This window comes from Coregonus lavaretus, assembly GCF_964263955.1.
Source record: "Coregonus lavaretus genome assembly, chromosome: 18".
Taxonomy (NCBI): Eukaryota; Metazoa; Chordata; class Actinopteri; order Salmoniformes; family Salmonidae; genus Coregonus; species Coregonus lavaretus.
In genome coordinates this window covers 44,592,896-44,616,692 of record NC_140005.1, presented here as the reverse complement: position 1 = coordinate 44,616,692, position 23,797 = coordinate 44,592,896, and the positions used below count along the sequence as shown (strand labels likewise).

Sequence of the window (23,797 nt, the reverse complement as noted above, 5' to 3'; positions counted from 1 at the left end):
GTCTATTCTTGTTCTGAGAAATGAAGGCTATTCCATGCGAGAAATTGCCAAGAAACTGAAGATCTCGTACAATGCTGTGTACTACTCCGTTCACAGAACAGCACAAACTGGCTCTAACCAGAATAGAAAGAGGAGTGGGAGGCCCCTGTGCACAACTGAGCAAGAGGACAAATACATCAGTGTTTAGTTTGAGAAACAGACGCCTCACAGGTCCTCAACTGGCAGCTTCATTAAATAGTCCCCGCAAAACACCAGTCTCAACGTCAACAGTGAAGAGGCAACTCTGGGATGCTGACCTTCTAGGCAGAGTTGCAAAGAAAAAGCCATATCTCAGACTGGCCAATAAAACTAAAAGATTAAGATGGGCAGTCTGAGATATGGCTTTTTCTTTTCAACTCTGCCTAGAAGGTCAGCATCCCGGAGTCGCCTCTTCACTGTTGACGTTGAGACTGGTGTTTTGCGGTACTATTTAATGAAGCTGCCAGTACAACCGTTTTCAGCTGTGCTAACATAATTGCAAAAGGGTTTTCTAATGATCAATTAGCCTTTTAAAATGATCAACTTGGATTAGCAAACACAACGTGCCATTGGAACACAGGACTGACGGTTGCTGATAATGGGCCTCTGTACACCTATGTAGATATTCCATTAAAACTCAGCCGTTTCCAGCTACAATAGCCATTTACAACATTAACAATGTCTACACTGTATTTCTGATCAATTTTATTTTATTTTAATGGACAAAAAATGTGCTTTTCTTTTGAAAACAAGGACATTTCTATGTGACCCCAAACTTTTGAACGGTAGTGTATATCGTGCAGTGTACAGCTTGCAATGTGTCAAGAAACCCTCTGTTAATGTGTGGTCCTAATTAGCTTTTTCCAGTCTAGACAACGAACCTGTCTTGAGTTTGATTGACCCTTGATTGTCGTCAAGATACATTTCTCTTGTGAACATCAAACGCATCGGAGTAGTCTTTGAATGCTTTCCAATGCTTGTGTTGTCCTTCTAAAATATATTTGATAGTGAAGTCCATTTTTCTGAACAAAAGACGGCTGTTAATGTTTGAAATATCTGAAGTGTCCTTGGAACTAAGAGCTTGAGTGAAGCGGTGTGTTTTCAAAAGAGATTTCTATTGCAGCCTTGTCATTCGCCAGGACATACCATCTGCCTGTCACATCATCATCCAATTTCAGGGTTAAGATCACCCCATTCTTGGTGTCTTCGATGCTTCTGTCCGGTGAGCAGTTGTCCGAGCAAGAGCATGACTTGACAGAGTGGGATTACCTGAGAGTACTATATTGACCTTCAAACATAGGCTTTGTCAAGTTGTCCTATCGGTCATTACTATAAATGGTATTATTACTCATTATTTAGCTCAGTCTTCAGAGTTCAAAGCTGAGACAAGTTATAGTCTGGGGGTCTCCTATAGAGTCAATAAGTGTGTGTGTGTGTGGGGGGGGGGCTGTTGGTGTTATCCCCTCACACATATGGGCAGTCTTCGGACAGAGTCAGTGGACTGCAAGGAGGGACTGTGCTGAGGGACCGGAAGGCAAAAATGGAGGGATCGTAGGCGTACCTGGGTGGAGGGCGTGTGCCAGTCAAGTTCTGTGGACAGAAAAAGAGAGAGTATGGTTAAAAAAAGGAAGGAATGGTGAGTGCGTTTTGGCTAATCCATTTTAAAAAATCCTATGGATCTGGGTAGATGGAAAGAGCAGGGCTTACCCTGCTTCTCTAGGCAATATTCACAGTAGGCAACCCTTACACCGAGTTGCCATGGAGTTACCCTAGAACGACTTTGGTAACCAGACTATCATTCCTTTGCATCCAGAATAACTGCAGATACGGTTCATAAAGCAATAACTGAAACTCAATTTCTAACTAAATTCTGCTTCAAATGAGCTTAGAATAATGACTTTAGTGACTTTGAATAGTGACACCCAGAACTAAAACATTCTCGGTAACTATCTGATATTTCTGCAAGTGAATGACAAATGTGACCAAAACCACAGACATGCAGGAAGAGGACTGAATGGAAAAGTATGATATTTCATTTCAAAAATTTCAATGAGACTTTATATTCATAACAGGGCTAGTGACATAACTGTTCCACTGCATACTGTATGGAGCCCTGGGCAAGACTCCCACTCTTCTCAGTTGTGAAGGACTGCAGGGTCTGTCTAAAATTAGTCGTTTTCTCCTTGACAGGAAATAGCAGGAAATAGCTTCGTGTGATTTGGCAGTGAGGCAGCACTTTCTCCGGCCTACTCAGGGGGGTAGTGGAAGTTCTAGGGTGAAAGATTGGGGCCTTGTGATACTGTAGCTCACTCACTGTAATCAGGAACTGGCCTCCGTGGATAGAGGGCAAACAGAGGAGAGTGAGTGTGAGAGAGAGTCTGGGGTTGGGGTTTGTGCGATACGTTCTATCATTTCATCATCCTCCTTTCTCTCTTTTAATCCCTCCCTCAACCTGGACCCATTTCTCCAATCACCCCACCCCACATCCCTTCAGTACCATATTTCTCTGCCTTGTCCATCACCTCAATATAATGTACATGCTGTTACTGTAATGTGCCGACTTCCACATCAACAGTGTAAAGTGCGTTATGCCCCTGACCTGAGCCTGGATCAAATCAGACTAATATTGCTAGCTAGCATGATAACGCTAACTTTAAATGGACACATTGAGGTGCTGCCAGTCTCACGTTTCTTAACAGGAGTCTTTCATCCAGCTCTCCATCTCTCTCCCTCTCTCCATATGCCTCTGTCTCGAATTTGCTCTTCCACTCACAATCCCCCCTCCCTCTTCCCCCTCCTCTTCGGGGGCTGAAACCAGACACGGCTCTTGGCGGCTCCATCCCTGGGAAAGAGCTCTCTCCACCTCCCACCACCTCCTACTCTCTCCCACCCCAGAGTTTAAGTTTCAGGAGTAGGGGAGAGTGGGGTAAGTTGAGCCAAAGGGTTAGTTATGCCACCCCTTGTTTCTAGGAAACCATTAACAAAATCAATCATGTGACCAAATATTTAGGGAGGTCATCATTTCATGGAGTCTGTGAAGGAAGAAACCACATGGAAAAATTGGTAAGCAAGTCATGTCCAAAAAACAGACTTTCACAAAGTAAAATGAATTCATTGTTATAGGCTTCATGATGCTTGTATCTAAAACAAAGTAGATCATTTTAAGGTTTTGTTCATCAGTTGGTGTCTCTACAAGCTACAATATGAAGTCCTAAACCTAGCATGAAAGTGCATCCTTGTAGTTGTGTCGGCTAATATAGTCAAATTGTTTGCCTTGGGGTAAGTCGAGTCAATGGCCACCATACCCAATACAAATTATGATTACATTTTGTCCGTTTTAGTCATAATATGCATAGTATTTTTGCAATGGGTCATGCATATGAACTCAAGATAGTGCATTTTTATTGTTACAGAGCAGACATCATCATGCCCTGTGTATACTAAGTCGCTCTGGATAAGAGCGTCTGCTAAATGACTAAAATGTAAATGTATACAAATGTAAAACAATCAGGGGTCTAGCTCCCCTTGATGTTCTTGAGAGAGCAGCCAAGGAAGTGAGAGAAGGGAATAAGTCCATTTGAGCAGCAGCAAGGGATGAAAAAATAGAGAATGATACTGACGAGGTACATTGACAAAAAAATAAAACTAACATGTACAGTGCATTCGGAAAGTATTCAGACCCCTTAACTTTTTCCACTTATTCTAAAATTGATAACATAAAATAATAATAATCTCTATCTACACCCAATACCCCATAATGACAAAACAGATTTTTGCAAATGTATTAAAAGAGAAAAAACGGAAATAGTGTTTTCCATTCTTCTCTGCAGATCCTCTCAAGCTCTCTCAGGTTCGATGGGGAATGTCGCTGCACAGCTATTTTCAGGTCTCTCCAGAGATGTTAGATCGGGTTCAAGTCCAGCCTCTGGCTGGGCCACTCAAGAACATTCAGAGACTTGTCCCGAAGCCACTCCTGCATTTTCTTGGCTTTGTGCTTAGGTTCGTTGTCCTATTGGAAGATGAACCTTCGCCCCAGTCTGAGGTCCTGAGCATTCTGTGGCAGGTTTTCATCAAAAATCTCTCTGTATTTTGCTCCATTCATCTTTCCCTCGATCCTGACTCGTCTCCCAGTCCCTGCCTCTGAAAAACATCCCCACAGCATGATATTGCCAACACCATGCTTCACCGTAGGGATGGTGCCAGGTTTCCTCCAGACGTGACGCTTGGCATTCAGGCCAAAGAGTTCAATCTTGGTTTCATCAGACCAGAAAATCTTGTTTCTCACGGACCCAGTCCTTTAGGTGCCTTTTGGCAAACTCCAAGCGGGCTGTCATGTGCCTTTTACTGAGGAGTGGCTTCCGTCTGGCCACTCTACCATAAAGGCCTGATTGATTGGTGGAGTGCTGCAGAGATGGTTGTCCTTCTGGAAGGTTCTCCCATCTCCACAGAGGAAGTCTTGGTGGTTCCAAACTTCTTCCATTTAAGAATGATGGAGGCCACTATGTTGTTGTGGACCTTCAATGCTGCAGACATTTTTTGGTACCCTTCCCCTGATCTGTGCCTCGACACAATCCTTTGAGGAGCTCTACGGACAATTCCTTCGACCTCATGGCTTGGTTTTTGCTCTGACTTGCACTGTCAACTGTGGGACCTTTATAGACAGGTGTGTGCCTTTCCAAATCATGTCCAATCAATTTAATTTACCACATGTGGACTCCAATCAACTTGTACAAACATCTCAAGGATAAACATTGGAAACAGGATGCACATGAGCTCAATTTCGAGTCTCATAGCAAAGGGTCTGAATACTTATGTAAATAAGGCATTTATTTATTTTTAATACATTTGCAAACATTTCTACAAACCTGTTCCTGTTTTCGCTTTATGGAGTATTGTGTGTAGATTGAGATGTTATTTATAATTTTTTATCCATTTTAGAATAAGGCTGTAACGTAACAAAATGTGGAAAAAGTCAAGGGGTCTGAATACTTTCCGAATGCACTGTACCTGTGCGAAAGAGAGGCTCTGACATGGAGTCTGAGCTTGCTAAACATATCAAGAATCACGCGGACCAGTTTCATGGGCTTAGTAGCCTCAAATGCAGAGAACTTGCCTACGACTTGGCACATCGAAACAACATCCCTGTCCCAGACAACTGGTCAAGAAATGGAAGGGTAAGTGATATTGAACAGAGATCTATATCTGCATGTAGGCATACGTTTAAGATATACAATATACCACACCCCCATTCCATGAATCAGGAGGCTGGTGGGAGGAGCTATAGGACGAGCTCATTGTAATGGCTCCTCCCACCAGCCCCCTCTGCCATGAACAAAACTTTGACCTACCATCACCCACGGTCACAGGACACCGTTATCCCAAGGCTGCTCAACTTAGCCTGTCCCTATGCTCAATATACCCCATACCCGGGATAAATTGTGCCAAGAGACCACTTTTTTTGGACAAGCTATGTTTTCAAAACTATTATGTTTTCATGAATTCTGATTATTTCCAGGGATACACAACATCCTGAAATGTAGTGTCTCTCCTGGACCCATGCCAGGAAAAAGAGAGAGGGAGAATTAGGTTAATGGAGAAAAAGGGAGAAGGCGAAAGAGAAAAGAGAAAGACAGAGGCAGGGAGAAGGGGAAAAAGAGACGTTGAAGGGGAGAGCAAGCAGGGAGAGGAGGGAGGGTGAGAGAGTGGTGAAGAGAAAGAACGGGGTAACAAGAGAGATGGAGAGAGAGAAAGAAGGAGCGATTTTGGGGGGGGGGGGGGGCACAACGCTCTAAAGATCTACTGTACTAGAAAATGCTGTGCCTGGAAAATACCCATTACCAAGAACCACGAGTCACCATTAACAACAAAAACAACAATGAGAGGAGGAGATAATGAACATCATCTCTGTAGCAGAGGAACACAACACAGAGCAGCCCGTTAAAAATGGAAAGTGACTTCATCCCTGGTGATACACCACAGGGTAACCACACACACACACTCCTCCTCCATCTCTCTTCTTCTACCACTTTGAAAGATGAGCCTCAAATTGTGTATTTCAGTCAGCGCTTAGACACGGCGAAAGTAATGTTCACCCACATAGAAAGGGGTAACCTATGCATGCAAAATTGTAACCTGAGTGTCTGTGTGTGCTGACACCAATTGTGTGTCATAAACGTGTGTATGCGACCCATACAGCAAATCACGTCACTTTCCCACCACACCTGGTTTGTGCCAAAATGCCCAGGCGCCATCGACTCTACTTGAGCTGCCCAGCCGGCCTCCCCAACCCCTTACACAACCCAGGGGCCACATACTTACCCCGCTGGTCACACATGGCGCTCCAAAAACACCCTAGAGTGGTCTCAGCACTGAGATCATATTTAGAGCTAGCATATATAGCTTGCATCTTCGCTGAGCCATTGTTAAAATGATGACCCATTGCACAAAAATATCATTTTAATTAGCGTCACATGCCTTAAAGAAACCCTTGGTTACCTTGGTTCAGAAATAAACTGAACGCCCAGCGTTGATAGTATAGTATATAGTAATTTTGGACCTATAAGGAAAGTCAATTGGTAAGTTCTAAGCTGTGTTGAAACGATAATTGCTCGCTGTTTAATATAGACTTCCTGCTTTCTTGTTAGATTAGACGTAGTAGCTGTAGCAGAGGATCATAGAAACCAGTGCCGGTTGTCATGTAAAAGGCTCACAGCGTGATATAGCTCACAATCAATGATTATGATTGACTGTGATCTTTTTCACATTTATAACACATGCTGTAAATATCCTCACAGTGTGAAAATGATCACGGGTCAATTGCTCGCGCTTCTGCTTAAATTTTGCTTCCAGGTTATCAGTGTTTCTTAGGTGGATAACATCAGTGCATGATTGAAATTGACACTTGTAAACGTGAATAAATAAGTAATGATCACTTTTCAAATATATATTATCGGTTGTTTTGCGCTTCCGTCGGGGCTGGCTAGCTAGCTCTAAATGCTTTGTAAAGCCAGTCCTAAATCGCTCCCTCCCCCTTGGCCCTATCCCCTCAATGTTTGCAGATCTGTAGGGTCTGGGCAGGTAGGCTATAAGCAGTGCAATGATGGATCTCACACCTTACAGATCTAAAGAAACAAATGGTTAGGGCCAAGGGGAGGGGTAGGGAGCGATTTTGGGACCGGACGTAAGTGTTGCTGAGACTTTACCAATCACACTAAGTTACACCGAGTTACCCTAATTGTGTCTCTCTGTCCTCTCCTGTTTCCAGACGAAAAGACGCTCAACTCTGCATGTCTAGCAGATTGGATGTTAGCCTACCACCTCAGGCTCAACATTGACAAGAGAAGCTGCTCTTCCTCCCTGGAAAGGCCTGTCTGCTCCAAGACCTCTGTCACAGATAACAACATTGTGTACCCCTACCAGACTGTGTAAAACTCCTTCACACTCCACTGGCTCCCATCAGCAGTGTGCATGAAATTCAAGTCCCTGCTGTTTGCTTATAGGGTAGCAAGGGGAATCGCTCCTTCCCAATCTTTGTCAGCACTGCCAAACGTATTATTCTTCATATTGCCATTATACATGTAGCATGTCTTAAACTCTACCCATTTTAATGTGATCCTGTAGCTGACCTAAGAGCACTGTTGGAGGTGCGACAGGCTGAGATACCCAGAAGGTAAACACCCATCTGTATAACTTGTAAAGAATGTTTAGATCAGTGTTTCTTAACCCCTGTTCTTGGGGACCCAGGGGTGCACATTTTTGTTTTTGATTTAGCACTACACACCTGTTTGAAATCATCAAAGCTTGATAATGAGTTGATAATTTGAGTCAGGTGTGTAGTGCCAGGCTAAAAACAAAAAAGGTCCCCAGGACCAGTTTAATTTATTTTTTATTTTTTACATACACCTGATACAGTAGGTGCAGTGAAATGTGTTGTTGTTTTACAGGGTCAGCCATAGTAGTACGGTGCCCCTGGAGCAAATTACGGTTAAGCGCCTTTCTCAAGGGCACAGACAGATTTTTCATCTTGTCGTGTATTCAAACCAACAACCTTTCAGTTACTGGCCCAACGCTCTAACCGCTGGCCTACCTAAGAAACAATGGTTTAGATAACTGTCAAATATATGCCCCACATTCTTCCTCCAAAGGACCTTTCTATGGAAAGACCAGGGTAGCCATTAGCACTTACCTTCAACCCTTCAATCATCCTTTCCTTCAAAAGGACCCAGTTTGGACACCATACTCAGTACGTTTCATCTGAGTTGTCACTGAATATACCTCAGCTGTACTTCTGGTGGAATTGAACAAAAATGTAAAATGACTGGGTTCCCAAGGAACGTATTAAATTCTCTACTGTTTCACTGTTCACTCCTAGCAATTTACTTGTATTAGTTGTGTTTAAACGTGATTGTGTTAGTATCCCACTCACTGTTTGCATCGTTGTTTGTCCTAGCGAGCACAAGCTCTGGCAGCGTCAGGTCCTGTGCTCTTCTCGGACCACCCCACAGTCCATTCTGAGGAGCAGCCTGATCCTGTGCCCAACCGCTCTGCCTCCCCTGGGCGCTAAGTCTCCTTGCTGCATCCCCGATCATTCACTTCATTCATCCTCACTGTGCCACTACCTTCATCATACTTTTGCCCCCTTTGCAATCACATTTTCAGTTTTATATACTTTTTCATCATATGTCTCTTACCACATTCTACCTCTTGCTTGTATTAGTAATATCTGGGTTGAAGGACTGATTCTGTTTGTATTGCTTGTGAATAATATATCAGGCAAAACTAAGTTGGAGTTGTATACATTTCTTGGAAGTCATGGCTTGTACGGCTTCAAGTCTGACTAATATGTCTTAGTATGAGCAGAGGGATTGAATAATTTGTCTGAAGACGAGTGGCACAGTGGTCTAAGGCTGTGCCACTAGAGATCCTGGTTCGAATCCAGGCTCTGTCGTAGCCGGCCGCGACCGGGAGACCCATGGGGCGGCACACAATTGGCCCAAGGTAGGTAGGGGAGGGGAGGGAATGGCTGGCAGGGATGTAGTTCAGTTGGTAGAGCATGGCGTTTGCAACGCCAGGGTTGTGGGTTCGATTCCCATGGGGGGCCAGTGTAAAAAATAATGTATGCACTCACTAACTGTAAGTCGCTCTGGATAAGAGCGTCTGCTAAATGACTAAAATGTAAATGTATAAAAGGAGAGCAAATGAAAAACGTGTGAATTGTATTATTGTCATTTGTCTTAAATTGGGGAAGGGCAAGCCCCTTATCAGTTTTTTTTATTTTCTGAGGATGTATTCTCTTCCTCCCCCACCACCCTTGACATAGAAACCTGTCACATACTTCGGTGCTGTTGTTTGCTGTCAATAACCTAACATTAAGCCGGTCCAGTGGGTAAGTATAACAACAAGAGCATGACACATTGTATTGCGGTGGGCTATGTTGTTGTAGCTAGAGTTTTCTGCCTCGGCAGCAAGAATACTGATTGTCTTTGACTTGTCTAGTGTCATCAATAACAGCTATAAGACTGCAGATCATTATGAGACATGGGAATTGTTTATGTACATTTTTCCTTTTGGTCTGATACCTGCCAGGGGGGAGGATGAATCGTTTTCTTCCAGATAGCCTGTAATGTCTGAAATAAAATCAACCTACTAATTAAGCATATTGCCATGGACTAACAAAGGACACCAAGGGAGGTCTCGTTTTTTCCTTGGCATTATCGAGACAAACCTGGAAGAAACACAACTAAGTTGAGTCTTCAGTTCCACATTACGCCAGTAGAGGTCATTCGTAACATAAATGACAGCAATTTAACAGATGATTTTGGTTAAATTGTACTACCATGGCAATCATTGTAGTGTTGATGCATAGCAAGCTATATACCTCAGTGGTTGATAGCTGATTAATTGGCTTCACCACAAATGTTTTTATTTGTATTTACTTTCCATTCAAGGATTGCGCCAGCAGAGGCAAACACGGTAGGCTACTGTTAGCTCTGAAGGGAAGTGGGTTGCGGTCACAAGCTCGACTGCATAAGGAACGTCAGGGCTAGTTGTGGTCATGTAACTAGCGAGCTAGTGTATCATGTGATGCACAGAGTGGCAGCTAGCTAGATCAATACATTTGGTTATCAAAATAACATATTTGAACAATGTCAAATCAAAGTAACTGTAGTGGAGGTGTGGGTGAGAGGACAGTGATCCGCAGTGGCACAGCCACAAGCTCAGCCATCTACACAGTGTTCACAACTAGCTAACAGGTTTGCAGCTAAATCGCTATGCTAACGCATAAACTCTCGCCATTCCACCCAGTTGCTAAAGTTACCCGACACTAGCTAGCCAGCCCCGACAGAAGCGCAAAACAATCGATCATATATTTAAAAAGTGATCATTACTTATTTATTCACGTTAACAGTGTCAATTTAAATCAGGCACTGATGTTATCCACCTAAACAACACGATAACCCAGAAGCATAATTGAAGCAGAAGCTTGTGCAATTGACCAGTGAGAATTCTCAAGCCGTGAGCTTTTTCACGCTTTGATGTCACAATCACAGCCAATCATAAGTGTAAAAATGCTCACAATAATTGTGAGCCATTTCACACTGTGAGCTTTTCTACATGACACTGGTGTCAGGTTCTAACCCAGCATGCATTTGCAGGGGCATCCAGGTGTTGGTAGTGAGACAGACGGTTGTTCACGGTGCTGCATGACCTCTCAGCCTTATTGCTACTTTAATGGACACGGCCATCTTGACTGGGTATTATGGCTCGGCTTGAAGGGATAAGGACTCTGTGTGTGTGTGTGTTTTGATTTTACTATCCTTGTGGGGACCAGAAGTCCTCACAAGGATAGTAAAACAAGTGGGGATTTTTTGCCGTTACCCACAAGGAAAAAGGCTATTTTAGGCTTAGGGGTTAGGTTTAGGGGTAGGGTTAGGTTTGGGGTTAATGTTAGGTTTAGGAGTTAGGGAAAATAGGATTTTGAATGGGAATCAGTTGTTTGGTCCCCACAAGGATAGTAAAACAAATGTGTGTGTGTGTGAGAGAGAGAGAGAGAAAACGAGCCTATAACAAGTGGAGTAATGCAATTGAGTTTCAATAAAGGGCCAAAAGGAGTGTGACATTGTCTGTAGCTAGGTTTCAATCCACTTGTCGAAAGATTTAAGCAAAATATCTGATATTCACCTAAAAAGGATATGCGCATTTTACCTGCAGAGGTGTGTTTCCATGGAAACTGGCTTGTTGTGGATAAAAGGCTGTGCGTAATGATGTAGTACACATAAAAAGCACTTTGTCGTATTTACCGAATTAAAAAACAGAAGTTCTGTGTTTCCATCCCATTTTTTACTCTGCCGATGGTTTTGCCACAGAAAGTCTTGCGATAAGAGCACATTTGCCCACTCTGGTCTGGCACATGCGCTCTAGCCAACGGTTCACAGATACAGTGCAGAGGTTGCATGATGAGATTAGAGCAATATCATTTTTATTTGCCAATTGGCAGCAAAGCACTGACCATTATGTCACCAGCATACAAATTAAGATTTTCATGGGAAATGATCATTAGGCTCATCACCAAGCACTTTCACCACCCTGTGAAGTTCATCATATTCTAATTCATCTGTAGCTTAATAAACTGTGCAAGCGTGACTGCTGTTTACTTCGACATTCCAGTTATTCTATCAACAATTGTGAAGAAAAAACATTTCCACTGCCATTTTGTCGCATTATCTATTTCATCCCCAAAAATATCCACCCGTCTAACATATTTTGTTTTGTTGACATTTAGGAAATTACAATTATGCTGTTTCCATCAGGCCTGTAGTGAGTCTTTTATCTGACATGTACTTTACTTGCATGAAAATGGTTGGATGGAAAATGGTTTGTGAGTGGTTAAGTGTGTATTTGGGAGTATATGGGTGTATTTGTGTACAATAAAGTGAAATTGCAGATGAATGTAAACTCACCCGAATCTTTATGGTTCGTGTTTTCCCACCACAGTTCTTTTTCAGGAGCATTTTCTGAGGGGAACAAAGGAGAAAAAATTATGAGCAAACATCCCTCTTTGGACCAACATTATCCCTCAGCATACTGTCCATGTGATACTGAAACATTTCAAAACACCCGTGAATAATAATAATGAATTGATTTGTAGAGCCCATTTTATACAAAGAATGCAGCTTAAACTGCACACTTAGAGGGCAGTTTATTCCTCAGAGAGCAACCAATGGGTTTCATTGACAATTAGAAGTAAATTCATGTTCGATGAGGTCACAGCAACTGACCATTGTGAGTCAATTAAGAATTATAGTCAAGAAAGTGCAGCTGCTACTAAACCAAACAAGCCAGTCAATGAAGCTTATAATATCCTGTCAAAGACTCCTTCTCTTCAGTCCACCCAGCAAAACCGCTCTCGTAAGTGACGGGGGCCCTTTACAATCAAGGAATTGTCTGATGGGGAGGCAGCGGGACTGGTGCTATTGAAGGGGAATTGGGCTATTTGGAAGGGGAAGTTAGAATGTAAATGCAAGACTCCTGCTGTTGTGGAGGGAAGGAGATTTGGTATGGACCTCACATGCCCAACCCTTCCCAACAACAATGTTTCTACAGTCCGTTTAGTAGTTGAACGTTTGGTGAATATCATTAAATAGCTCTTAAATGTGCTCTGTATCATCCCTGAAACTTTATATGCATTTCTGTCATTTTGAGGACATTCAGATTTTTTTCAAGGTCGCACAGTTGTGTAACTTAATGCATATCTGACAGACCAATCATTTGTGGCCAGCCAGGCAAAAAAGACATCTGCCACATGAACTGACAATAATTTCCTACAGACAATGGGCCGTGCCACATCTGAGCAATTGGGTTCGGATTACCGTGAGCGCGGTGGATTAGTAGTAGAGACAACAACAAAACAACAGCCGTGTGACCCTTTGACCCGCTTAAGAATATTACAAGATAAATGACTGTACATTATGTCACACTGTTATGTCGTATGCTGGTTTTATCACATTTCCTTCTCGCTCAACTACTGAGTTGTATCCCTGACATTAACAACCCCTCTAAATTGCTTCTCCTTTTATTTTAGCAGCCTATTGCAAAGGTGCTACTACTACTAGTCGGTGTTTGGCTTCATGGTATGTCCTAGCACCGTGCTACAATGTATTGTGTCAACATCAAGACCAATTTCCTTGATTTGGTGCAAAATTGTAGAATAGTGGGAGTGGGGGGCTCTGGTTGCAAATTTCAGGAAACATAGTTGCAAAATGTATTCTAGGTTTTCTTTTTATGGAGAGAGTGTGGTCCACTGTAAAATAGTTGTTTGTGCGAAAGAACAGAGAGAAAGGTTTTTTGACTTTGACTTTTTAGACAGTTGAGACATGAAAGACAAAACAGAGGGAGAGAACATTTGATAGAAAGGAGGGAGAAGTCTAGACATTTTGTTTAGATTGGTAATTTGGAGACTCCAAATATACATCCCAAATGGCACCCTATTCCCTATACAGTACACTACTTTTGACCAGGGTCCATAGGGACGCAGACTTGGAGTTGCCCAGCTAAAGGGTTCATGGGAGAGTATTGTCTGGCAGCTACCTCTGAAGAACCCCCTATTGTTTTCCCTACAGCACCTCCCATTCCACTTGACCGAGCTCACATACACACATAAAGATGCAGATACACACACACACACACACTCAGATACACACTCAAAGATGCAGATCAGACAGAGACACACAACCTCGTCCTTTCCTTTTATTTCCCCTAGCCTTTGTCAGTGCTGTCTCTCATCTGTTCCCTTTTTCCAGAAACACCCATGGACATGGGGACCCCTCAAATCCTTCCCTACACACAGGCGCACACACACACTTCCAATATCAGAGTTTGGGCCAATGTAGCTATTGGATTTTAACGATCCCTGGACCAGCTTCTCTGTGACTCATTAGTCATTGTCGTTTTCTGTTGTGTATTTAATCCTCTCCTTCTGCCTTGCTGGCTTTTGTGAGAAACGAGGGCAGACATCTGCCGTCCGTGCCTCCCTCTCCTTCATCTCTCCGGACCACCGAGGTGGCAAGCGCCCGGCCATGAAGTGTGTGGGTGCGTGTGTGCACGAAAGCAACGCTATTGTGTCCCTTTACCTAATCCCAAACTCAATGTAATGAAGCATAGTCTACAGTCTGGCTGGTGGTACAAGGCTACCCTAAAGTATGGCCTAGTTCCACAGTGTACGTAATACCGTTTGAGTGATAACATATTCACACTACTTTCTTGGTCAACTGTCCTTGGGTGAGAAAAATATGAAAAATACACTTGTGTCAAAAGGTCGTCAAAGTGCAATGAGTCATCTTGGAAGATCTGAGGTGTGGTCCTCAGACTCCACACGCAAACGAGAGTTGGAACATGGCATCATCATCCAACATAGATAAAGTATGCCCCTTCGGTGAAGCTTAAATGGTTAGTCCATCCAAATATGATAATTTCCTGTTTGTTTTATAAGATTGGATGTAGTCTACAGGGAACAGATAGCAATCCACAATAGGTTTTATACCTCACTTTTTGGTAGTAAAAAAGGAGCTATAGTTAGCATGGCTAATCGCTTGAGACCTTGGCCTTAATTCGCATTAAAAACTATAAAAATAAAAAATATAACAATCCCAAAGGGAACTGGGATGTTCCACAAGTGTCTTTTATGTCCCTCAAACATTATGTGTATAACTTTTGATAAAACACTCAATTTAACAGTTGGTTCACCTACATCTACAATCTGACTCGAACTAAAGGAAATCATGTTAAAAATTCAAATAGCAGTGTGTTTACATGTAAATACATATATATATATTTTTTTTATCTCCCTTTTTGGAATATCCCATGTCACGTTTGTCCAACTTCTGGGAAGATTTTAATCTACTTAACCCCAAGATCTTCCCAAGTTTTCACCATCATTGTAAAGCCCTAGTTATTTTGTTGCTTTGGGAAAGTTATTTCTGAAGACTTTTAATTATTTCATGTGATTAGTGATTTAATTTACATTTAGTCCCTCAGGTTTAAGGTCAACCCTGTAATGTGAACCTACTTTCTTTTCAATATGGTAAAAAATATTAATTTTTATTCAAAAGAAACATTGAACATCTAATGGTCAAAATGTAGTGTAAAAGCAGGTGAGCTGGTTCCACTCTTTTTGGTAATTTTCTGGTGTTTTGTGGTGGAAAAGCGTGCCAAGCATAACACATTAACCCTGTTACCCATAAATAGATAGGCTACAAATGTTTTAAAAACTTCAAATATTGTTGTGAAGATTGAATGCAATCTTCCATCCCTGTTTTCCACACAATAAGCTTTAATTCTCCATCACAAGGGGGATAATGGCTGATTTAAGATGAAATCGTCAACCCTGTTACGGTCAAACCTGTCACTGTTATAGTCATTTTTTTCTTAATTTAACCTCGAGATGGGATTTTTTTTTGTTATGAAGTTGAAAATGTGCTCTAAATGACACAATACACTATCCAAAAGGCACTACCCAAAAGGCACTATATTCATAGAATGACCCAGCTATGTGATTCTATCCAAACCACAGAATGCTAGGCTGTTTGGAGAATGAACAACGCTATACTAACGGTTGCTATTTAAGAGTTGTAGACGCTACGTAGTAACACTAACCTGTTGCATTTTCTCCAAGTCCAGACTTGGCCTCCCAACCTCTCCCCCGTAGCTGTGTCTGTGCTTCCTATAGGGAACCGCTGACTGGTCAAAGTGGGTCAAGATAATGGGCCTGGCAGCAGGCTGCACCACCTGGAACTGGAGCCGAAAGGGGGGCGGGGGCTTGAGGCTGCGAGGCGGGCTGGAGCTAAAGAGCACCGGGCTGGGGGAGGCCGCCAGGCAAGTCCCAGGCTCCAAGGCCGCCGCCACCGGGCCACAGCCGAACAGGTCCCGCACCTCCTCGTCGCTGGAGGCACTGCTGTGGTGGTCGCCGTGGCAATGGTGCAGCGTCCACTTCCTGCCATCTCCAACGCCGCGGTTGATTCGCTCCAGCTCTTCTTCGGATGAGTGGCGGTCCAGAGTTGGGTCTAGAAGGAGGCGTAGGCGACAGAGGCGTGCCGGAGATAGGGGACCCTGGTTGTGCTGCTGGCTGGTGGCCAGAGGGGTCAGGCCACAATTCCGCCGCCTCTCTGAGGGGGACGACCAAGAGTATAGGTCAAAGTTGAAGAGGCAGAGATAGCGATAAGCTTATTGTCTTCTTCTATACTGTGTTACCTGGAAGTTGCTTTATCTGTTAAATGACCATCTTGTACATATCCATGTAACAACGAAGACCATAGAAGGGTTGGTTTGAGCGAGCGGGCCACATACCTCTGTCAATCTGTGCAAGCTCCTGGTTCTCCCCCTCGGAATCGTCGCTCTCCGCTCCCTCCCCACTGCCATGGTAGGAAATCTGGAAGGAAAGGGTTAAAGGTTAACTATGACATTGGGCAACATATGGCTTGTCCCTCAACTAGTTAAATTAGTTAGCATACAGTTAGCATCAGTACAAGACACTCTTTGTGGCTTTAAGCAACATGGTGGCCCACTGACCTAAAGCTCAACCAACATAATTTTATCTAAAGACTCAAATAAACATTGTGAACATAAAACTATTTCGCATGTAGCGTGCACATCATGCTAACACCTAAATTTGGCCAAATGGCCTATTCTTCCTGAAAGATTCCTTACTCTCAAGTTGGAATTTGGAAGATGGATGAAGTTACAAGAAGCTTCAATCTAGGCCAAGTCTGCTCTCTACAAGACAGACTCTTCAGTTCAATGTAAACTCTTGGGAGCTCTTGGTGCTGCCATTTCCATGTCCCAGAATGGCCCCTTAAATAGCAACTGAACGCACCAATTCCACATCAGTGTTGCTCTTCAAGAAAAACAAGATTTCAGTGTGGCCGTTAGTGATGCTAGTCCCCCATGAGAACAAAAGGCAAGTGAGCATTGTCGAAATCAAAACCCAACCCTCAAGTAAGTCATGACGAACTCACTTACAAAACTCAGCTTTGGGACGAAAATGACTTTATGAACAAAATTATCCTATTTACACTTTGTAGTCAATTTTGACACTAGAATAAATGTTTGAGTAATATCCATGCCACATTCTGTTTTTTATCAGATACATTTATTATTGCCTTCAGTTGTGCTTTAAGAGCATTCTCTTTTTGAGGAGTCTACGACAACAAAAGGAGAGAAACCCAGCAGACTGCAGCGCTAAGAGTTAAGTAACGCGCCACACAAAGTAATTACCACACAGAGGCTAGGCCGAGCAGCTGCCATCTGTGCTCACACGCACACACACACAGACTCAACGCCTCCCCTTCCTACTGAAGCACTTCAAACAGGGAGAAGGAGAAAGAGAAACTAACCAGGGCCTCAAGTCCTCCTCGAGCAAACAGCGTACACTACTTGTGATAAACCCGCACCATCCAAGTCCCTTTACAATCAACGGGAAAGACCTGCAAGTCTGTGAATCAGTCAAAATTCTTTGAGTCATTGTGCAAAAGAATCTGCAGTGGGATGAATAAGTAACATCCATGGTTAGAAGGGGAAACAAGAAGTTGTTCTTCCTACGCAAACTAAAAAGGTTCAATGTGCCACAGGCTGACCTGGTAGCTATATACACAGGCTACATTCACCCCTGCCTGGATTACGCAGCACCAGCTTGGCATTTCTCCTTAACTCAAGCCCTCTCTGATTAACTGAAGCACATCCAGAAGCGTGCTTGCAGAATCATCCTCAGCACAGCATATCCTCGATAGAAGGATGCTCTGACTTCATTATTCATGAGAGAAGAGAGAAACTGTGCCTGAACTTTGCTATATCCCTGTTTTAGTCCCACTTCAGGGACTGGTTACCCACCAGCCTGTCAAGGACACATGTGCCCTCCTCTCTATCCCACATGCCAGGATTGAGAGAAGTTGTCCATACCCTACCTATGCAAACTAATCAATGAAACTCTTTGAGTCTCCTAAATGTATACTGAAAAAAAATATGAACGCACCATGTAAAGTGTTGGTCTGTATACATAGTCATGAATTGAGATTTCAATTTAAATGTTTTATTGTGTATGTAGTCAAATATCCATGCATTTCAGTGACATTGATTGCCATGTGGATATCTGTAAAAACTTTAACTTGACTTCTACTACATAAAACAGCGGTTCATTCAGAGTTCCCCATGACATTGTTGGACACAATGTTGAACATTTCCGACACATTGCTCTGTGGGACTTTTCCAAGATTGGTACACTGATTGGTACACTGATTGGTACTCTCACGTCCCCATTAGTGTCAGAATTTAGGCTAGCTATAAAATATTTAAATAAGCTAATCCCCCCAAAAATGACACCATCAATCAAACTCTTCCCACTACTACCTTAGCTAAGTCAAATTACTGTTTTAACAATTAATATAACTTTATTATCATTTTTATTTTGTATTTTTATTTCACCTTTATTTATCCAGGTAAGCCAGTTGAGAACAAGTTCTCATTTACAACTGCGACCTGGCCAAGATAAAGCAAAGCAGTGCGATAAAAACAACAACAACACAGAGTTACATATGGAAGAAACAAAACGTACAGTCAAACAATAGAAAATGTATATACAGTGTGTGCAAATGTAGTAAGTTATGGAGGTAAGGCAATAAATAGGCCATAGTGCAAAATAATTACAATTTAGTATTAACACTGGAGTGATAGATGTGCAGAAGATGATGTGCAAATAGAGATACCGGGGTGCAAATGAGCAAAATAAATAACAATGTAAATAACAATATGGGGATGAGGTAGTTGGGTGGGCTAATTACAGATGGGCTGTGTACAGGTGCAGTGATCGGTAAGCCGCTCTGACAACTGATGCTTAAAGTTAGTGAGGGAGATCAGTGTCTCCAGCTTCAGATATTTTTGCAGTTTGTTCCAGTCATTTGCAGCAGAGAACTGGAAGGAATGGCGGCCAAAGGAGGTGTTGGCTTTGGGGATGACCAGTGAGATATACCTGCTGGAACGCATACTACAGGTGGGTGTTGCTATGGTGACCAATGATCTAAGATAAGGCAGGGATTTGCCTAGAAGTGATTTATAGATGACCTGGAGCCAGTGGGTTTGGTGACGAATATGTAGTATGTAGAGCGTACAGGTCACAATGGTGGGTAGTATATGGGGCTTTGGTGACAAAATGGATGGAACTGTGATAGACTACATCCAATTTGCTGAGTAGAGTGTTGGAGGCTATTTTGTAAATGACATCGCCGAAGTCAAGGATCGGTAGGATAGTCAGTTTTACGAGGGCATGTTTAGCAGCATGTGTGAAGGAGGCTTTGTTGCAAAATAGGAAGCCGATTCTAGATTTAACGTTGGATTGGAGATTCTTAATGTGAGTCTGGAAGGAGAGTTTACAGTCTAACCAGACACCTAGGTATTTGTAGTTGTCCACATATTCTAAGTCAGACCCGCCGAGAGTAGTGATTCTAATCGGGCGTGCGGGTGCAAGCAGCGTTCGATTGAAGAGAATGCATTTAGTTTTACTAGCCACGGAAGGAGTGTTGTATGGCATTGAAGCTCGTTTGGAGGTTTGTTAACACAGTGTCCAATGAAAGGCCAGATGTATACAAAATGGTGTCGTCTGCGTAGAGACATCATTTATATACACAGAGAATAGAGTCGGCCCGAGAATTGATCCCTGTGGCACCCCCATAGAGACTGCCAGAGGTCCAGACAACAGGCCCTCCGATTTGACACATTGAACTCTATCTGAGAAGTAGTTGGTGAACCAGGCGAGGCAGTCATTTGAGAAACCAAGGCTATTTAGTCTGCCAATAAGAATGCGGTGATTGACAGAGTCAAAAGCCTTGGCCAGGTCGATGAAGACGGCTGCACAGTACTGTCTTTTATCGATCGCGGTTATTATATGGTTTAGGACCTTGAGCGTGGCTGAGGTGCACCCATGACCAGGTCGGAAACCAGATTGCATAGCGGAGAAGGTACGGTGGGATTCGAAATGGTCGGTGATCTGTTTGTTAACTTGGCTTTCAAATACTTACGAAAGACAGGGCAGGATGGATATAAAACTGTAACAGTTTAGATCTAGAGTGTCACCCCCTTTGAAGAGGGGGATGACAGCGGCAGCTTTCCAATCTCTGGGGATCTCAGACGTTACGAAAGAGAGGTTGAACAGGCTAGTAATAGGGGTTGCGACAATTTCGGCGGCTAATTTTAGAAAGAAAGGGTCCAGATTGTCTAGCCCAGCTGATTTGTAGGGGTCCACATTTAGCAGCTCTTTCAGGACATCAGCTATCTGAATTTGGGTGAAGGAAAAGTTGCAGCAGAGGGTGCAGAGCTGGTGGGTAGCCAGGTGGAAAGCATGGCCAGCTGTAGCAAAATGCTTATTGAAATTCTCGATTATCATAGATTTATCGGTGGTGACAGTGTTTCCTAGCCTCATTGCAGTGGGCAGCTGGGAGGAGGTGCTCTTATTCTCCATGGACTTTACAGTGTCCCAAAACTTTTTGGAGTTAGTGCTACAGGATGCACATTTCTGTTTGAAAAAGCTAGCCTTTTGCTTTCCTAACTGATTGTGTATATTGGTTCCTGACTTCCCTGAAAAGTTGTATATCGCGGGGGCTGTTCGATGCTAATGCAGTACGCCACAGGATGTTTTTGTGCTGGTCAAGGGCAGTCAAGTCTGAGGTGAACCAGGGGCTATATCTGTTCTTAGTTTGAAGCAATATAGGCCTATAGTTCTTGGTCAATGCTTCGACAGCCACAACTTCACTGTCATGACACGGTCACACCTGCCATCTCCATGACATCACCCACTAGCACCGCATGAGACTGGGGTGTGTGTGTGTGTGTGTGTGTGTGTGTGTGTGTGTGTGTGTTGCTGTGGGGCCCAACATCACATTCACAACCACCAAAGCACCGCGAGAGATGGGATCTTATCAGCTCAGACTGAATTCCAAATCGGGAATGCTTACCATAGTTCTCATCCTGCTCTTGTCTTTATAAGGGCTTTCTTTACCTCTTTGGGTCAGGACACTGATTTGCGCTATGGCTGGAGGAGCTTGCATTTCCTGACAGTGATATGAACCTTTTAAGTAATTAAGAATAGGTAAACTAGTATGTTTCCCCTTAACCACTGATACAGGATCAGGTAATCTGATCCAATATCAGTTTTTAAGGGCAACTTCTACCTCAAGCAAGGGGTTAAGGGCTCAAGTCCAGGTTAAAGGTCAAGGGTGTGTCCCGTCTTGGAGCAAGTCAGACACTATTGTCTGTAGCAACAGGATGAGCCAAAATAACAGTGACGTTGCATGTTGACTTAACTATTTGGCGGTAGTTCAGGGAAGCTGGTGTTAACCGGAAAGCAGGTGACAGAGAGGGAACACAAAACACACACACTCATACACACAATAGTCCATTATAAACACACATTCACATGCATTAACGTTGCACTTAAAGGACATACATGCATGCACACATAATAAAGCCACAAAGTTCTTCAGTGTGTGTACGACTGGGGTACGGGTACAAGAACTAGGCTATTTATCACACCAAATATCCTTCAATTTTCTGCTACTTTCCCTCTTCGCAGTCCTAGTTAGTCTCCCTATCTATGTTACATACATCCACCCCACACTGGAAAAACAGGGGACATTTGTTTTATCTGAGGAACTCAAACAGGGTTCAAATAATTGGACCATGAAAAATGCAAATGTCTATGGGGTTTTCATGACTAAGATGTGGGTGTATGGATTTGAATAGATGTTTTTTCTCTCAAACCATGAGCCATGATACTAGTATCAGAGGGTACTCTTGTAAAGGACATCAATGTTATGCGCAGTGAAGCGTGTGTGTGAAAATAGTTATTTTTTGCAAATGCATGGTAAACATAATATATTATATAGTTCATGCATGTATGTATGCAACTGTTTGTGTGTGTGTGTTTCTGATGAGATTCTGCACAAGAGAGCAACTAACTCTCGAGATGTGCATGTGCTGTGCAATGGAGCTGAACTGATTTGCTTACTGTTTTAGCAGGGGACCATTAGGCTATTAGCTACAGCAACACCTTGCACTACGTGGCACAGCACGCTTTGCCTTCAAATCTGTAGTGAACATTACTCCTTAAATGCCTATAAACTAGTAATGCCTTTATGTCATACAAATTACAGTGCTATGGAAAAGTATTTGCCCCCTTTCTAGTTGTATCTACTTTTGCATATTTGTGATACAGAATGTTATCAGATCTTCAACCAAACTTGATTGTGTGTTTTGGATCATCGTCTTGCTGCATGACCCAGCTGCGCTTCAGCTTCAGCTCACAGACGGATGGTCTGACAATCTTCTGTAGAATTCTCTGATACAGAGCAGAATTCATGGTTCTTTCTATTAAGGCAAGTCGTCCAGGTCCTGAGGCAGCAAAACATCCCCAAACCATCACGCCATCATGCTTGACCTTTGGTATGATGTTCTTACTGTGGAATGCAGAGTTTGGTTTTCGCCAGGCATTACTGGAACCATGTAGTCCAAAAAGTTATACTTTTGAAATCATCTGTCCATAGAACGTTATTCCAAGAGTCTTGATGATCATCCAGGTGCTTTTTGGCAAACTTGAGTCAACTTTTGGGTCCCATTATGCCTGGTGAAAACCAAACCCTGGATTCCACAGTAAGAACATCATACCAAAGGTCAAGCATGGTGGTGGTGGTGTGATGGTTTGGGGATGCTTTGCTGCCTCAGGACCTGGACGACTTGCCTTAATAGAAGGAACCATGAATTCTGCTCTGTATCAGAGAATTCTACAGGAGAATGTCAGACCATCTGTCTGTGAGCTGAAGCTGAAGCGCAGCTGGGTCATGCAGCAAGACAATGATCCAAAAGACACAATCAAGTCTACATGAAAATTGCTAAAAAGCAACAAATTTGAAGTTTTGGAATGGCCTAGTCAAAGTCCAGACCTAATCCCAATTGAGATGTTGTGGCAGGACTTGAAACGAGCAGTTCATGCTTGAAAACCCACACGTCACTGAGTTAAAGCAGTTCTGCATAGAAGAGTGGGCCAAAATTCCTCCACAGCGACGTGAGAGACTGATCAATAACTACAGGAAGCATTTGGTTGGAGTCATTGCAGCTAAAGGTGGCACAACCAGTTCTTGAGTGTAAGGGGGCAATTACTTTTTCACACAGGGGAATTGGGTGTTGCGTAACTTTGTTTATGAAATAAATGAAATAAATATGTAATTGTTGTGTTATTTGTTCACTTATGTTCCCTTTATCTAATATTAGGTTTTGGTTGAAGATCTGATAACATTCAGTATCACAAATATGCAAAAGTAGAGAAAATTAGAAAGGGGGCAAATACTTTTTCATAGCACTGTAAATGACTTCTGCACGCACCACAAATCCTGATTTCTGAGGACCACCCTTACACTTGGAGGTTACGGTTAACATTCCCTTTAGCAATCACATCATTGTGTGTAACGTAAACGTACTGACTACCACTAACGCCCAGTCCCAAATCGAGCTGATACCCTATGCACTTGGTGGAGATTAGATAGGTCCAAGCAATATTGCGAAAATATGATCCAGTCTATTATTGGAAAAAATGGCTGCTAAATTATATAGAATTATGTTTTTAGAAATTTTTACAAATTAATTAAAAAAGAAAAGCTGAAATGTCTTGAGTCAATAAGTATTCAACCCTTTGTTATGGCAAGCCTAAATAAGTTCAGGATTCAAAATGAGCTTAACAAGTCACACA

The 23,797-nt window shown here is 42.8% G+C and overlaps 1 protein-coding gene and 1 long non-coding RNA gene across 2 annotated transcripts in view; both read right to left on the bottom strand.

Annotated features, from left to right (window-relative positions):
• Nucleotides 1–796: 796 nt before the first annotated feature.
• LOC311145476 lies at nt 797–15,837 on the bottom strand. Its single transcript, XR_014614593.1, has 3 exons — nt 15,670–15,837; nt 11,979–12,032; nt 797–1,608 (listed from the first exon to the last, which is right to left on the bottom strand). It is a non-coding gene; the product is annotated as an uncharacterized lncRNA (long non-coding RNA).
• Nucleotides 15,838–15,856: 19 nt separating this feature from the next.
• LOC311145663 (uncharacterized protein) overlaps nt 15,857–23,797 on the bottom strand; it is a gene marked incomplete at its 3' end in the record, with an annotated part of 31,796 nt that continues 23,855 nt past the window's right edge. Inside the window, exons 2-4 of the mRNA XM_084181926.1 lie at nt 16,360–16,441; nt 15,946–16,178; nt 15,857–15,871 (exon numbers count right to left, since the gene is read on the bottom strand). Coding sequence (XP_084038052.1) covers nt 15,857–15,871; nt 15,946–16,178; nt 16,360–16,441 — 330 coding nt within the window. The remainder of the gene's footprint in view (nt 15,872–15,945; nt 16,179–16,359; nt 16,442–23,797) is intronic.